The sequence below is a fragment of the Podarcis gaigeae genome (genome assembly GCF_964106915.1).
Source record: "Podarcis gaigeae genome assembly, chromosome: 14".
Taxonomy (NCBI): Eukaryota; Metazoa; Chordata; class Lepidosauria; order Squamata; family Lacertidae; genus Podarcis; species Podarcis gaigeae.
In genome coordinates, this window is record NC_139690.1 from 17,316,195 (window position 1) to 17,333,968 (window position 17,774).

The 17,774-nt window shown below is 45.4% G+C and overlaps 2 protein-coding genes across 5 annotated transcripts in view; one reads left to right on the forward strand and one right to left on the reverse strand.

Annotated features, from left to right (window-relative positions):
• Positions 1-3,045: 3,045 nt before the first annotated feature.
• ARNT2 (aryl hydrocarbon receptor nuclear translocator 2) overlaps positions 3,046-17,774 on the reverse strand; it is a 144,773-nt gene continuing 130,044 nt past the window's right edge. For all 4 annotated transcript variants that reach the window (XM_083712633.1, XM_083712632.1, XM_083712634.1 and 1 more), the window contains exons 16-19: positions 13,541-13,679; positions 11,965-12,130; positions 4,654-4,790; positions 3,046-3,588 (exon numbers count right to left, since the gene is read on the reverse strand). In XM_083712633.1, the coding sequence (XP_083568759.1) occupies positions 3,490-3,588; positions 4,654-4,790; positions 11,965-12,130; positions 13,541-13,679 (541 nt within the window). In that variant the 3' untranslated portion in view covers positions 3,046-3,489. The remainder of the gene's footprint in view (positions 3,589-4,653; positions 4,791-11,964; positions 12,131-13,540; positions 13,680-17,774) is intronic.
• The window catches only part of CTXND1 (cortexin domain containing 1), a 187,823-nt gene continuing 186,974 nt past the window's right edge, over positions 16,926-17,774 (forward strand). Inside the window, exon 1 of the mRNA XM_083712982.1 lies at positions 16,926-17,363. The gene's annotated coding sequence lies outside the window, so the exon portion shown is untranslated. The remainder of the gene's footprint in view (positions 17,364-17,774) is intronic.

Here is a 17,774-nt window from a genome sequence, read left to right on the forward strand (position 1 = left end):
CAGAAACAGTACCTCGGATTAAGAGCTTTGCTTCAGGATGAGAACAGAAATCGTGCTCCAGCGGTGCAGTAGCAGCGGGAGGCCCCATTAGCTAAAGTGGTGCTTCAGGTTAAGAACAGTTTCAGGTTAAGAATGGACCTCCAGAACGAATTAAGTACATAACCAGAGGTACCACTGTAGTATGAAAAGTGCTTAATTTTAGCTGGATCATGCCAGGAATTACTATAAGCAGAATGGCCTGTGTCCATGCAGTTGTTAATCCAGAAAAACAGGTTTGACAATTTAGCTCATCTTTTGCTCCCATATTTATAGCAAAACATTACCATTCTACCCTTTGCCTACCCATGTTTAGCAACACCTTCTGCCCCCTCCCCAGCCTACAGAGCTAAGGGCCAGCCTTGCTTCTTGATTTCTAAGTTGCACACAGCCACAAAAACAAACTCACCAACTCTCAAACACATCTGTCCATTGCCCGTCTTGCAAGGCTATAAATCGGACAGTATGACATTGATAAGGCATTGGCTGCATGGCCGAGTAACTTTTGGAAGGGAGAGGAAAAACAAGGATACAGAGTTGTATTCTATGTAGGGCTATGCAAAATGCTCCACTAGCAGAAGGATTTCTTCTCGCACAATGGAATGTTCTCTCCTGCTGGGCTTCCTAAATCTGTTCTGGGGTTTTCTCCAACCCTTCAGAGCAGATTTGGGGATGGCATGGGGGGATGAGAGGAGAAAAAAATCCCACTGCACTAGTGTTCATCCTTGAACTAGTTCAACTATTTAGTTGAATACTGTCCAGTGTGTAAAAATGCACATTGAGGTAATAGGAGAAATCAAACATGGTGGTTAACACTGCGCCAGAAATGAACTAGAAGCTTAAGTAACAGTAGACTTATTAAGAGGTACCTATAATTACATACTGTGCTTTAATGCAAAGAAAGAAAAATATGGAAACGGATGATTTAAATTATAGGTGGAACTACATGTTACACTCAAGGTGAGACTTCTGTTGAAAATGGTACTGCTGCACCAGGCATATCAGGCCCATTTTGTAGAGTTGGATGAATTTGTCAATTTCTGGTTCTCCAAGTTTCTCCCCCCACCCGCTCTTAAGTTCATTTCTCCAGCAATTTGCAATGGGGGAGGGGGAGGGAATCCTCATTAAATTTTGTCAGCATTTTAGTGCTAATTTTTCCTAATATACACATTTCTATGTGCATTTTCGACCAATATACAAATTATTGCAAATTGCCTTTAAAAAACTGCATGCTTATGTGTCATTTTCACTAATGCATGCATTTTTATGCACACTTTCTTCCAATTTACGCACTTTGGTATGCATTTTCTGTCTGGAGAAACTCCATTGCAAAATTCAGAGAAGTGTGAATTCCAAAGGATAGTTGTGTTTTGGCAGGCTTAATGGTACAGAAAGCATGAATTACCGTATTTTTCGCACCATAGGACGCACTTTTTCCCCTCCAAAAATGAAGGGGAAATGTGTGTGCGTCCTATGGTGCGAATGCAGGCTTTCGCTGAAGCCTGGAGAGTGAGAGGGGTTGGTGCGCACCGACCCCTCACGCTCTCCGGGCTTCGCACACCTCTCCGCAAGCAGCGGGAGCCCAGCGCTGGGCTCCCGCTGCTTGCGGAGAGTTGCCAGCATGCCAAGCCTGCGCGCGCTGAGCTCAGCGCGCCCAGGCTTCGCGGACCTCTCCGCAAGCAGCGGGAGCGCTCCCGCTGCTTGCAGAGAGCTGCCTGTTTGGGGGCTGAGGTCGGGGGAAGCTCGAGCTCCCCCCGCCCCAGCCCCGCGCCTGGGGGGGAAATAATTTTTTCCCCTTTATTTCCCCCCCAAAAAACTGGGTGCGCCCTATGGTCCGTTGCGCCCTATGGTGCGAAAAATACGGTAGGTGGTTTCTCATTAAAATTCAAACAAAATGGCTAATCCCTGTATTGGAATGCTGCTGCCTTTCTCTGCCCCAGCCAGCAGTGGCTAATGATGGGCAGGAAAGCATTCCACAATATGACCTCATGGCCATAGATAACTGATCCTACACATCACAGCTGAGCAGGACTGGGGGCGAAATCTGATTCTAACAGTTGCAAGTGGGAGATCTGACAGCAGCTCCAAGCACAGAGTTAACATGTCTTTCCACCTTCCATTTGATAAGCATTTTGAACTAGCCTCTCCCACAGAAGCACCACCACCATCATTTTGTTAGCTAAAGATGGCTAGGAAGCAAGTTAGGCTCCACATTAGAACCTGCCGCTTTCCAGAAACCATTGGCCCAACACAGCTGTTGACTCCAGCTATTGCTGCAACGTTGCTTGCCAATTTCTTGCTGAGCTTAAAAAGCAACAACAACCCACATGTTTTGTTTGTTTTCTAAACCACTTTCAAGCAGTATTATGGTCACAATCCAGCTGTAGGGTGCAAAGGAGCACTGCACAGAAATGTTATCATAATGGTTTGGCTGAGTGTTACAAGTAGATGAAACTGTAGATTGCCAAAGCCACATTAATTTATATAGCCGATGGAGTGGTGTGCAGAGCCCCAATGGGCATATAGGGATTTCAAAACAAAATACATGTGCAACCTGTCCCCTTAAGCTTGGACTGTAAGACCTCCAAATATATCGCTACCCTCTTCAGGTACATTTGTCCCTTCTCACAGACTTCCCTTGTATATGGTAAAATAACAAATCCAAAACTCAAGATCCAGTTTGTACAACACCAGATATACAGATAGTACTAAAATGTACATACATTCAAGCCTAGCTGTGTTAAAATGAGATAGGAAAGGCGCTGGAATCTCCTGCCAGAAAGGACTAGGTTATAGTTACACAACCTTACATTCAAATTGGCCTAAAATGACCATAGAAAGGATCAAAATGGCTTCAATCTCTGTTGTCATGGGGTGAGGGGACCATTTGCACAACCATGTATAGACACTCTCAGCTGTTCTGCTACCTTTCCAAGAACCACCAGAATGGAGCTCTCTGACCCCCCATGGTCTATGAGTCACAGCTAGGGAGTCTCACAACTAGAAGTCTTATCTTCAAGTAGCCAGCAGAGGACTGGAGTGTTTATTTTATTATCTGTTCACACAAGCAGCTTTCTCTAAGGAGGGAAGTTAGAAATGGTTCACATTCAAATATTAAGAGCCGAGAGGAAGTTAAAAATCAAAGCGCCTCCCTGCTCGTCCCCACCACCCGCCCCACCCAAGCTCAAAACCCTACCACAAATGGGAATGAAATACAAAATGAATCCTCGCGGCGAATGCCAACCAGGTGGCGTTAGGTTATTTCATTAGAACTTGCATGGTCAACACTTGGAAAAAGCGCAAGTGATTATCTGAAGTACGAGAAGGGGGTGTTTCTTGTTTTATAGCTTCTATGATAATGTTAACACAGGGAAAGTGGATCTCATACTACCCTGGTATGGTGATTTCCTTTCCCAGAATGTCCTTTGCAGAGGTTATCTGGCTAGGTAAAATTTACTCAGAAAATGGAGGAAACATTCCCAAATCAGCAAAATCTTCAATGTTGTAATTGCCGGTCCCTTGGGTTGGATCTCCTGGAATAGGCAGCATATCCTGGATGATAAAAGAAAATGAAAGGGAAAGGTGATTTTTCTTGTACAGTGGTACCTCGGGTTACAGACGCCACTAACGCAGAAATAGTACCTCGGGTTAAGAACTTTGCTTCAGGATGAGAACAGAAATTGCATGGCGGCAGCGGGAGGCCCCATTAGCTAAAGTGGTACCTCAGGTTAAGAACAGTTTTAGGTTAAGAACGGACCTCCAGAATGAATTAAGTTCTTAACCCGAGGTACCACTGTATCCTTATCTAGTGCAAAGTGCCTTTAGCATCTCCCCCCTTTGTAGGTTAACTGTACCGCAGGCTCCCTCAACCTCAGCCCTCCAGATGTTTTTGGCCTACAACTCCCATGATCCCTAGCTAGCAGGTCCAGTGGTCAGGGATGATGGGAATTGTAGTCTTAAAACATCAGGAGGGCCGAGGTTGAGGAAGCCTGCTGTACAGCAACTAACGGCAAAGGCAGCAAGGAAAAGTCAGCTCACAATTTAAGGAAAGAAGTGCCCTGTACAAAATCTCAGGACTGGTGTAGCGCATTGCCAGCCCAGCCAGGTAAGGCCACCAGGGCCCACACCTGCGTAGGGCCACTTAAACCTGGAGCTGGCACCAAACTTCAGTTTTTGTAGCTCCACATACAGCATCATGCTACCATCTAGCTTGGATGTGACCACATGACCGACCATTTCTTTCCATAAGGAATAAACCAGGGGCAGGCCACCTAAGGCCCGGGGGCCGGATGTGGCCCAATTGCCTTCTAAATCCAGCCTGCCAACAGTCCAGGAATCAGCGTGTTTTTACATGAGTAGAATGCTTCCTTTTGTTTAAAATGCATCTCTGGGTTATTTGTGGGGCATAGGAATTTGTTCCATTTCCCCAAAAAAATATTGTCTGCCCCCCCCCCCATGGTCTGAGGGGAGGTGGACCGGCCCATGGCTGGAAAAGGTTGCTGACTCCTGGATAAAAGGATATTTGTTGACAGTTTGCTGCCTTTTAACAGGACCCAAAAGGTCACCTGCAAGAGACGGATCAACTTGCCATGCTGAGTCAGGGGTCCAGGGACTCACCTGGAACACTTCTGTCTGGCTGGTTTGCTGGTGAGGATGCTGCTCACTGTTTTGCTGGTTGTGATGTTGGCTTTGCCACTGGGACCACACCTCCGAAGGCCTCCCTTGGAACTGCCCGCTGCTTTGGCTGCTTTCAGCTGGAAAATAAAGTTACAAGAGTGGGTCTTTTAAAATGTACTTCTGCTTTTCTTTTCTTTTTTGACTAAACAAATAATAATAATAATAATAATAATAATAGTAATAGTAGTAGTAGTAGTAGTAATAATAATAATACCATATTTTACACCCTATAGGACACACTTTCCCCCCTCCAAAAATGAAGGGGAAATGTGTGTGCGTCCTATGGGGCGAATGCAGGCTTTCACTGAAGCCTGCAGAGCAAGAGGGGTCAGTGCGCACCGACCCCTCTCGCTCTCCAGGCTTCAGGAGAGCCCCACCGCCAGCCCCACAAGCTCGGGGGATAGCGGGGAGGCGGAACGCTGCCATCCCGCTGTCTCCCGACGTGGTTTGGAGGCTGGCGGAGGGGAGAAGCCCGCTTCTCCCCGCCGCCAGCCCCGCAAGCTCGGGGGACAGCGGGGAGGCACAGCGCGCAGAGAGAGAACTGCCAGAAGGCCCTCGGAGCTGGATCTCAGTGTCTGAGCAGAACGATGGGAGTGGAGACGCTCCTTCAGGTATACTGGGCCGAGGCTGTTTAGGGTTTTAAAGGTCAGTGCTTTGAATTGCGCTCAGAAATGTACTGGGAGCCAGTGTAGGTCTTTCGGGATGGGTGTTATATTCATTCCTGCCTACCTTAAGTCTAGTCCTCTGTACCTGAGGTTTGAACAGTGTTCCTTCATGCATTTAGGATTAACTTCTCCTTTATAAAGTTACACTTCCAGGTTGACGCGATCGGTCTAATGGCGGATTCCCTCCGAGCTCCGGAGGGAATCGGCTCCGCTGAAGACGGGTCTTGCCGCGCCGGCGACGCGGGGACCCTCAGAAACCACAGGTGCTGATACCTGTGGACTTGGTGACTCAGTGGGCACCTTAAGCGCCCTCCTCGACAATCGAAGAGCCTTTTTAAAGGCTGCGGAGAGGGTATGAGGAGTGGCGTGGTGCTGGGAGTAGACCGCTACTTTAGTGGAGTGAAGCCGCAAGCCATTGCCGGAGAGCGTCAACTTTCTTCTCGATATTTGGACTGGAAACAAATACCCCGTGAGTAGAAGGAAATTCGGACTTTAAAAGAAATTTATACCTTTAATTTGGAACGAACGGGGGGATGTGCTAAAGGGAAGTCCGCACCCCCCTACATACAGATAATTTGAAGCAAGGAGCGAAAAACTAAGATCGGGGGAAAAAAACCTCGTGTTTTTTGAGACTGACAAGAGATTCCATTAATTTGTAAGAATAAGCTTTTATTTCTTTTTAAGTTGTGCTGGAGGGAAGAGGTGAATTTTGAAAACTTTTGTGCACCCCCCCCCCCCCCGGATCCGGGAGCGTCCCGCATGAACCTAGCGTGAAAGAACAGGAGTTTGACAGCTGTCAATCGAGCTGTCAAACGGTTGGATAAAGATAAGAACTGTATTACTTTATATCTCTTTGGTTTAAAGGTGTTACATTTAACTAGAAGTGGTTGGAAACAAAGTAAATAACAGGGTAAAAGACTTTGGCAAAGAACTCTGAATAATGGCAATCCCCCTAGGGGGAACCAGTGACATTACAATGGCTGCAGAAGGAAAATTACTAGCAGAAATAGAAAGAGCCTTTTTTCTCATGGGAACCTTGCAAGAGCAGGTTTTGGTTATGGACTAACAACTCACGACCTTGATCTCTAAAACAAGCAATCCTGCTGATGGAAATAAGGACTTGACTCTAAAAGACTCTGCAGCTGAACTAGAAAGGACATCTTTGGAGCTGGTGGAAAAGGAGGTCGGAGGGGAAAAAGTACAGATAAAAAAATTTGAACAGAAATTTACGCGGTCAGGAAACAAAGAAGAAGCTTTTTGGATTATAAACTATGAAAAGACGAGACAGAGGAGAAAAGTAAAGGAGGAAGTCGCCGGATACTATGGAATATTGGAAGTTAAAAGAGCAAAGAAACATAACTGGGACTTCCTCCTCTTTTCTGGCCTTTATGATTTTGAATTTGGGGGATCTTCGGCAGAACCTTGGCAGCAAGTTTCTTCAATTAGGTTTGAACTGAGAGAAGATGAACTGACTGCGACAGACATCCCTCGAGATCTGAAGACCAACAAAAAGGACTACCAACAGAATAGACAGAGAGAGTCTGATAGCGACTTAAAGGCCTCTGATGTGAGGAATCCGGGCTAGGAGTTTCATGGGAGGACAGTTATTTGGGAAGGGACAGATACCTGGGCAGGGAGGGAGGGGGAAAACAGAATCAAAAATATTTTTTTTATGATTTTTGGGTTTTGTAATTTTGATTTATATTTTAATATAAAAAAGGGGAAATTTATGGTATAAGAACCTTGATCGATCTTAGAAAAAGGATCTAATGTATATAAGAGAACGGGACAATAAAATAAGGCCTAACAAAAAGAATTAAGTTTAAACATAACAAGAATAGGTTAAGGAGAGGAATAAGAACTTGCTGAATTAAACATGGAAATTGGGATGTATGGGGGGTGGTGGGGGGAAGTCAGGGAAAGAGGGTTATGAAAGTAAGGATATGAAAGCATTTATGTGTGTTTTTTGTTTGTGTCTTTATAAAATGTGAAAATCCAATAAAAAATTATAAAAAAATAAAATAAATAAAGTTACACGCACATTCACATGCATTGCCTGTCAAGGGCTAAAGGAGAGGCTCTGTTCTTGTTCTGCCTCCATCCGCACTATGCATTTAAAGCACTATGATACTGCGTTAAACAGCCACGGCTTCATCCAAAGAATCCTGGGAACTGTAGTTTGTAAAGGGTGCTGAGAGTTGTTAGGAGATCCCTATTCCCCTCACCCCCGGGACGCGGGTGGCGCTGTGGGTAAAACCTCAGCGCCTAAGACTTGCCGATCGTCAGGTCGGCGGATCGAATCCCCGCGGCGGGGTGCGCTCCTGTTGCTCGGTCCTAGCGCCTGCCAACCTAGCAGTTCGAAAGCACCCCCGGGTGCAAGTAGATAAATAGGGACCGCTTACTAGCGGGAAGGTAAACGGCATTTCCGTGTGCTGCGCTGGCTCGCCAGATGCAGCTTGTCACGCTGGCCACGTGACCCGGAAGTGTCTGCGGACAGTGCTGGCCCTCGGCCTCTTAAGTGAGATGGGCGCACAACCCTAAAGTCGGACACGACTGGCCCGTACGGGCAGGGGTACCTTTACCTTTTATTCCCCTCACAGAGCTACAATTCCCAGAGTTCACTGGGACGAGGAACTGACTGTTAAAACCACTCTAGGAATTGTAGCTCTGTGAGAAGAGTATAAAAGGTAAAGGTAAAGGTACCCCTGCCCATACGGGCCAGTCTTGACAGACTCTGGAGTTGTGCGCCCATCTCACTTAAGAGGCCAGGGGCCAGCGCTGTCCAGAGACACTTCCGGGTCACGTGGCCAGCGTGACAAAGCTGCATCTGGCGAGCCAGAGCCGCACACGGAAACGCCGTTTACCTTCCCGCTGGTAAGCGGTCCCTATTTATCTACTTGCACCCGGAGGTGCTTTCGAACTGCTAGGTTGGCAGGCGCTGGGACCGAGCAGCGGGAGCGCACCCCTCCGCAGGGATTCGAACCGCCGACCTTTCGATCGGCATGTCCTAGGCGCTGAGGCTTTAACCCACAGCGCCACCTGCGGCCCGAGAAGAGTATAGGTGTCTCCAAACATCTTTCAGCAGCCTTTACAAACTACACTTCCTAGGATTTGCCGTGCCTGTTTAAATTGGTATGATACTGCTTTAAATGTATAGTGCGGATGTGGCATCTGTCCAGACGGAAACTGGAAAAGACAGGTGTACCAAAGCCCCACACTGCAATCATTTAAGCAGGTATGTGAAACCAGATTTTTAAAAAGTAAGTTATGTAGGCATTACAGATTGTTAGGAGCTTTGCTCTGTATTACTGTATCAACCAATGAGATGGGTTCTAAAATATGCTTAAAGTCTGTATTTCACTGGTTTCTGCTGGTTAAATTTGAAAGCTGCCTTAAGCATCTTGATAAAGTAGGAAGGATAATGCTATGTATATATAGTGATACCTCAGGTTAAGAACTTAATTCGTTCCGGAGGTCCGTTCTTATCCTGAAACTGTTCTTAACCTGAGACACCACTTTAGCTAATGGGGCCTCCTGCTGCCGCTGCACAATTTCTGTTCTAATCCTGAAGCAAAGTTCTTAACCTGAGGTACCATTTCTGGGTTAGTAGAGTCTGTAACCTGAAGCATCTGTAACCTGTGGTACCACTGTAAAAAGTTACAACAATTACATAAACATATAAATAATATTCATCACCTAATCCCACTAGTCTGAAATCAAGGAATGGGTCAAATGCGTAACTTTATCTTTTTTTTAAAAAAAAAAAAAGCCAAATGCCATAGCTAAAAACTGGTTCCATATCTGCACTTTTGTGCAAGAGTTAAATTTACTCCTTTTTCTTAATCATAATAGTAATGCCCTGAATAAACAGAGCACAGGCAGAACAGCTGCATCTGGAATCCCAGCAGTCGCGCGTGGGGAGAGCAGGACTTTAGGGCAGAGGTCAAGGGTCTCACTTAATGGAATGAACAGGAAGCCCCTCCCCACAATGCAGGTGGGCTGACTTGACACATTTTAAAATGTGAAGTAATCCTGTGCATTATCTTCTGAAGAGCACCCCCCCCCCAAGACCATTAGGTACAGTCTAAAATGACCTAGCTTAGAGTGCTGTGGAATCCCATGGTGAATGCAATTTGCCTGCCTAATCTCAAAACCTTGCATAACCCACCCCTACCATTTGCACTGGTTAAATCAATCTCATCTGGCCCAACCTGACCCCATCCCTGGACAGAACAGCTACTTTGAAGGAGAACATCCTCCACAGATTCTGGAAGGTGAAGAGACTCAGACTTTGGTGAATCTCCTGTAAAAGGGGAGAGAATTTCAAAGGTGAGAGCCACCCAATGAGAAAGTCCCTCTGTGTCCCTTGAGCTCATGGAAGGTAAGTTAAAGAGGGTATTATAGTCATCTATTATGTAAAAGGACCCAATTCATAATACAGTGGTACCTCGGGTTACAGATGCTTCAGGTTACAGACTCCGCTAACCCAGAAATAGTACCTCGGGTTAAGAACTTTGCTTCAGGATGAGAACAGAAATCGTGCTCTGGTAGCGCAGCAGCAGCAGGAGGCCCCATTAGCTAAAGTGGTGCTCCAGGTTAAGAACAGTTTCGGGTTAAGAATGGACCTCCAGAATGAATTAAGTTGTTAACCCGAGGTACCACTGTAACTGAATTAGGAAACTTGAACGAAGTCTGGTAAGGTCAAAGCAAAAGACCCTTCCTCAATGGGAATATTTTGGTCGAGTTTTGAGCTTCTCTGAGTGTGACTTAAATAACAAAAACAAAACAGTACTAATAACCCCCATGCTTACGGGAGGCTTTGGTATCTAAGTGATCTCTCTTCACCTTTTGTTCCTGGCACTCGCCTTCAAACCGCAGAAATTGATTCATAGCCTGTCCTGAATTATCTGCTACAAACTCCGGGCTTGAGATATGCTCTTCAGTTTGCTGACGCGAGAAAATATAAATTCAAGCTCTCCCCACTCAACACAACAGCATTTTCTCCAAGTGCAAACAAACTAAACAAAAAAGACTGCCAGGTTTCAGGGCTCAAGGTGGATGGACTTTGTGATGACAAAAGAGTGTCATATATCTCCTATAGACTGGGGTAGTCAGCATCTCTCTCTTGTATATGTTGTCACACCACAATGCTCATCATCCCTTTGCTCTGCTGGCTGGGACTGATGGGAGCTAGGGTGCAGCAACATATGGAGGGCACCATGTTGGCTGCTGCCCCTGCTTTAGACAACTGCCTCTACACACACACACACACACACACACACACACACACAGAAGAAGAATGGATTTGACTATCATCTTTTAGGCTTGCAGATGTACAGTCGTGTCTCCTACTCATTTCTCTGCATTTATATCTCACCTTTCTTCCAAGGAGCTCAAGGCAATATATATGGTTCTCCCCCTTCTCATTTTATCCTCACAACAACCCCATGAGGTAGGTTAGGCTGGGAGAGAATGCCTGGCCGCAGATCACCCAGTAAGAGCTTCACGGCTGAGTGCTGGATCTGAACCCTGGTCCTTCAGCAATTATTCCTTCACTGTGAGAAGTGAGGTTACAGGGAACCAAGCAGAGGGCCTTCTCGGTAGTGGCGCCCGCCCTGTAGAATGTCCTCCCATCAGATGTCAAGGAAATAAACAACTACAGTGGACGCTCAGGTTGCGAAAGTGATCCGTGCAGGAGGCATGTTTGCAACCCACAGCGCCACATCTGCGCACGCGCGAGTTGCGATTCGGCACTTCTGTACATAGCGCGATTTACCGCTTCTGCGCATGCACGACCACCAAAACCCCGGAAGTAACCTGTTCCGGTACTTCTGGGTTTTGGCGCTTCCGAAACCCCAAAAAATGCAACCTTTAGTGTCTGTAGCCCGAGGTATGACTATCTTACTTTTAGAAGACATCTGAAGGCAGTCCCGTGTAGGGAAATTTTTAATGTTTGATGTTTTCTTATGTTTTTAATATTCTGTTGGGAGCCAGCTAGAGTGGCTGGGGAAACCCAGCCAGATGGGTGGGGTATCAATAATAAATTATTATTATTATTATTATTATTATTATTATTATTATTAACCAAGCTGCTTTCTGGTTGTGCACCCTGGCTCACCAGTTTAGTCGAGCAAGCTACATGCCCACACCATACATATAAAGCACATGACCTTCCCCCAAAGAATTCTGGGAAATGTGGTTTTTAAGAGTTCTGGGAATTGTAGCTCTGCGAGGGGGTAAACTATGGTTTCTAGGATTCGTTTGTGGAGGGGAAAGGGAAATCACAACTGTTACAGTGGTAGAAATGTGCTTTGAAAGTGTCTAGCCTCTTTAACTGGCTATTCTGCTTGCTGGGCCCCCAGATCATATGAACCGTGATAGCTGAACATCATAGCTGCACTCAGGTCTTGCTTGTGGGCTTCCCATTGGAACATCTGGTTGGCCACTGTGAGAACAGGATGCTGGTCTAGGTGGGCCATGGACATGGGCCTGATCCACAAGAGATATGTTCGTAGTAAGTCAAAGAGACCTCATTGTACCTCGTGGCGCTTTTGTTTTAGGCGAGGCAGCCAGGCTTGATACCTACCAAATCCTGCTGTCCTGTTAGCTAGGCTGGAGTAGGCATTCCCACTCGGAGAGGAGGTAGCAGGACTGGACAGGGGGCTGTACGACGCTGGGTCAGCAGAGTAAGTGTGACTGGTTCCAATTGCAAAGGGAGAAGACTGAGCCTTGCCAGACTGCGAAGGAATTTGCTGAATGGGAGAGTGAAAGACAACAACATCAAGGCGTTATCATCCTTCCCGCGGCATTTGACCCAAGAACAAAGTGGCGCAACAGACTTCAATCTCTTTTTGCAAAACAAGCGTCTTTACAGAGCTAGTTAGGTGGGTTGCTGTGCTCTAGCAACGTGGGTTCTGGGCTGTTTAATTTCAAGAAACCCAAAGCATAGCTCTGTGCTACAAACTCTTCCCAGGCCAATGGTGGGGAACCCCTCTCTGTCCGAAGGGCCACATTTCCCTCCTGGGTGGGAATTGGGGGGGAGGTCCACATGCCAGTGGCCAGCCAGACCAGAGGCAAAAGTGGGTGCAGCAATGAATGTAAATGTTACCTTTGTACAGCACACACAAAAACACACCCCATCCTCCATCCAGGGAAGGAAGAGGCATTATCTGAATTCAAGGACACATTCAGCCAGGCTTTTTTTAAAGTTTGCCAAACTGCTTTCATTGCTTTTCCAAATTTTACCTAAAAAGGTAAAGGTTCCACTGACTGTTAGGTCCAGTTGCGGACGACTCTGGGGTTGCAGTGCTCATCTCGCTTTACTGGCCAAGAGAGCCGACATTTGTCCGCAGACAAATGGGTCATGTGGCCAGCATGACTAAGCTCTTCTGGCAAACCAGAGCAGCGCACGGAAACGCCGTTTAGCTTCTCACCCGAGCGGTACCTATTTATCTACTTGCACTTGATGTGCTTTTGAACTGCTAGGTGGGCAGGAGCTGGGACCGAACGGGAGCTAACCCCGTCACGGGGATTCGAACTGCCGACCTTCCAATCGGCAAGCCCTAGGCTCTGTGGTTTAGACCACAGTGCCACCCGCGTCCCTAATTTTTACCTAATCAGCCACAAATTAAAATAAATTTAATCCTTTTTTGTTTTAAAAAACGGTTTCCTACACACTGTTCTTGATGCATCCAAAGTTTCCTCTTGTTGCTGATTTATTTTCCTAGTTGCTTCTAATACACATTCCGTTAAACTCACCTATCCTTAACCATCAGCTATTCACTTGCCAATTCCTGCATGTACAATACTTTAACAATTGCAGTAACTACAAGTGAGGTTACTCCGCAATTGATCAAATCCACAATAAATCAGTAATTAACACATCCAACCAGGCTAAAGCATTCCGTGTACAAACAGGGCCAGTGAGAGATGGGGCTTGGGGTTTGTTTCAAGGACCAGATCAAGAGACTTTGAGGACTGCCTCTGGTCTCTGCGCCTGAGATTCCCTACTCCTCTCCTAGGCTAGCTAGTGCTGGCTCAAGGCTAGGCGATATGCATTCAGGAAGGTCCCCTCTCAGAGGAAGATTCCTGTCTCTACTGCCTTCTTTCTTTGGGCCCAGAAAGTGAAACTTTTTCTATAACTTTTTCTATAACTCTCCTACCTGTCCTGGAAATGGAGGGCGACTTCCCGTCCAGGCAACTTGACTCTGATTTAGTTGGCGTGAGATCTGGGACAGGTTCTGACCAGCTGATGAGGACGACTGGATGTCGTTGACGCCGGGGACGTGGACCACAGACGAGCTTCAAAGGGAGAGAACAGGAATGAGTTTGACGCTATAAGGATGCTCATGGGGTTGCATCCAATGTTACTCATGGAATAGACCTAACAAAATCAACAAATACCTTAGGTCCATTCATTTAATGGCTCTGAGGAAAACGTTGTTGAATGCAAACTACTGTTTACAAGAACACCTGTAATTACAGTTTGCAAACCTCCCAATCAACCAGTAAATCAGTTAAACAAATCACGTTTTGGGATACATGGACTACAACTCAAATGCAAAAAATGCAGACTATTACTTTTGCTGCATTGAACATCCCAGAATAACCCTTTGATCTTAAGTAAACTTCTTCCGAGGACTAATGGCAATATTTTAAAAGTATACAGGGTTTTTTTAATTGCCTGGTATTCTATATCAACCAACAATGAAGATATATAGAAAGCTGAAGAGGGACCCTGATAAGGAATTAACAAGAATGTAAGTACAGTGGTACCTCTGGTTGCGAACGGGATCCGTTCCGGAGCTCCGGTCGCATCCTGAGGAATTCGCAACTGGAGGTGCTGCTTCTGCGCATGGCGCGGTTTAATGTTTCTGTGCATGGCAAAACCCGGAAAAATACTTCTGGGTTTGCCATGTACGTATCCCAAAGGATACGTAACCGGAGGTGAACGCAAGTAGAGGTACCACTGTAGCTTATATGCACACAGATACTTTCAGAGTGTGCAAGAGGAAGGAATACCTGCCTTCAGAGATGCCCACTGCTCATTCTTTCTGCAGAAGTCACTAACCTGGATGTGCCTACCAGAAGGAAGTATTAAACCTGGAACAATTACTCATGCAGAGATGCAACAGGCAAGTTCATCTGAGGATGAACCAATTCAGCAACGTTTCTGAACATTCTAGTCATATTTGATGAAGAATTGCAGCAGAATTCCCCCCCCCCCCAGGTTGGTTAAGGGGAGGCATGGCCAGGAGCAGTGAAACACACAAAAACGCAACAGGCACATATTTTGGGCTTGCAAAACACTCTTAATTATTTAATTTATTTCTCATGGTATGCTAGCACTGCACTCACGGCACACACAAATGTACCCTGGCAGCAATTTTGGGGAATTGCTCCAGTAACAGAGCCAGAAAGTGCCAACTGAGGGACTCAAATCTTGGCACCATAAAGGAGAAGATGAAAACAACTCTCCCCCCAGCCTTTTGCAGGTGTTTTTAAACTCCAAGAGATCCTCCTCAGCCTACATGAGCACACACAAAGGGCAACAGTCTTCTTAAGCAGAGCCCTGCAACCTCCATTCCTTCGTTTTACATGGATCAGTCCAGATATAACTGAAGGATGGATGCAATTAATATATTTGCTATGGGTGATATTGCCTCCTCCTGCGTTGGTTTCAAAAAGGATGGTATTCATAATTGCAGAATGCTCAAAAAGTATAGTTTTCCTACAAAAGAGATATGAAACTTTTGTTTCCTTTGCAAAAAACAAACAAACAAACAAACAGAAAAGTGCTATGCAGCAGCCTAGAGGATATTTCCTTCCCCACTTCTCAATTCATGATATATTTTTCCTTTCCACTTTCTTCTCTCCAGAAAACAAAAATAGCAACACACAGCATTTGTTTAACAAAGGCCAAGGGTTCAGAGTGCTTTGCAGGCATTCTCTCAGTCGTACTTAAAACCTTTCTAGAGGGGCCATAGCTCAGTGGTAGAGAGCACACCTCATATGGATCCAATCCCTGGCTCCTCTAGGTAGGGCTGGGAAAGACTCCTGCCTGAAAACTAAACATGTGGTCTGTTGCTGAGCTACGGACCCTCATTGGTGGGCAGTCAGATGATGCGGCAAAGTCATGTGCCCCAGGGCCCATGTGTAACATTTTAAGGGTCATGGGAGGCAGGCAAGACCCACCCAACATGTTTCTCTGGACCAAGTCCACACGCCAAGTAAATCAGATCACTGTAACAAAACAGTGACAAGACCCAGACCACAGTTCTCACAGTGGCCAACCAGATGTCTGCTGGAAAGCAGGACCTGAGCACAAGAGGACTTTCTCCTCTTCTGTGGTTTCCAGAAACCGGTATTCAAAAGCATACAGCCTTAAGACTGTGAAATCACAGTGTTAGAAGGGGCCACGGGGATCCTCTAGTCCAGTGTTTCCCAACCTTGGGCCTCCAGCTGTTTTTGGACTACAACTCCCACCATCCCTAGCTAGCAAGACCAGTGGTCAGGGATGATGGGAATTGTAGTTCAAAAACAGCTGGAGGCCCAAGGTTGGGAAACACTGCTCTAGTCCATCCCCCTGCAATGCAGGAATCTTTTGCCCAAAGTGGGGCTCAAACCCACGACCCTAAGATAAAGAGTTTCAGGCTGTACCAACTGAGCTATCCCAAGTTGAGGGGTTGTAGAGTATTAATATCCAAGCAAACGCAGAAGTAAGCCCTGCTCAGTTCAATGGGGCTTACTCCCAAGTAGAAGTGTGCAGGATTGCGAACTTAGGAAGCCTCACCATTACAGACTTTGAGTCTTTAAGATCAAAGAACCTGGGAAAAATAAAATACATAACTACTTTGTACTGCATGGTCGCTGTCTTGTTATGACTTCTATGACATGATGTACCTTTCTGGAATTTCCCTGAATGGAGAATTGAATCTCGTTCAAAATATACTAGCTGTGCAGTTATGTTATGTAATAAATTATGTACTGTAATAAATTTGCCCTGTACAGATTACTAACACTACAGAAAAGGGAGATCAGAGATCTTCTGTGCTGTGTCTGTTTTCATGATTATGTAACATTCAAAAGCAAATAAATACTTCTTAACTATACCGGCCTCACTTTTATGTTGCAGGAGACACCCAACAGAATAGCATAGAAATCTACACACAACCTTCAAAGAAAACAGTTCAGGAATCCCAAACCTCAGAACAGCCACGGGAAATTAGTTGCACTGTAATGTAGTCCTAGCTTCACATATCAGATTTAATTAAAGCATATTTTAATATTGGCAATATCCTCTAGGCTACTTACTGATTGCTTTTTCATTCAGGCAATAAACATCAAGGAAGGTTTTTTCTTTCCAAGAAAAGCGTTTCCTTCCCAAGAACAACACTATCAATTATATGCTCAAAACAAACCACACCACACTCGTTTCTACAAAAACATAGTTGGCATTTGATTTCTAATTCCCTCTCCTGGGCACCTAACTGGTGAATGGTGTGCTCTCTCACCCTCTCTCCTTTCTTGTTCATTGTTCAGCGGCTCTGAAATTTAGAGTCACTACACAATTCAATGAAATCCTACTTGAATAGCTGCATGAGTTACAGCTGTTTAATGTGCATTTAAACGATGCACATCTGTGTATAAGAACAGGCATCCCTTTTTTGGAAGAGGCATTTTATCTGAATGAGAGAGAGAAGGGGGTTGCCTCTTCTAAGATGGTGTCTGCCTTCTGCAATTTTCAAAACCGCGGTTTCCAACATGGGACACACGCCCCACAGGGGGGCAATTTGATTTTTAAGAAGGGCAATTCCAGAATGAGTTAGACCAAGTTAATGGCCTTTTAGGCTTCCTCCATGTGAATAGGAGTTCACTTTTAGAATAATAAGAATTATATGTCATGGGGGGGCGGCAATCAGGATTTTAGAGATGCTTAGGTGGGGCATGGCCAAAAAAAGGTTGGGAACCACTGTTTTAAAACTAGTTGTATGAAAATTATATCACACACACACACGAAAGAAATATAATCATTTTTATTATTATTCTGTGTTCTTTTTAATGTTTTTATATTGCTGAACGATGAAATATATGAATATTTTTCTAAATAAAAAAGGGCACTTTTTTAATCAGGCAAAAAGTTTTTAATCAATTTATCTAACTAATAAATCTATTAAGCTGCATCAGACTTTACCTTGTATTTCAACCCCGCCCCCCGGCTGTTGTTACTATTATAATGCCCCTCTTTTGGTTTGCTTCCGTTTCCATCTTGCTCCTCCTCCTCCTCTGCAGTCCACTTTTCGCTTCTTTGCATTTTGTCTTAATCCCCCCCCCCCCCCGCATTCTACTGGCTGTCTTTTCTTTACTGCATCCAGGTGAGATTTATACTTTTGCGCC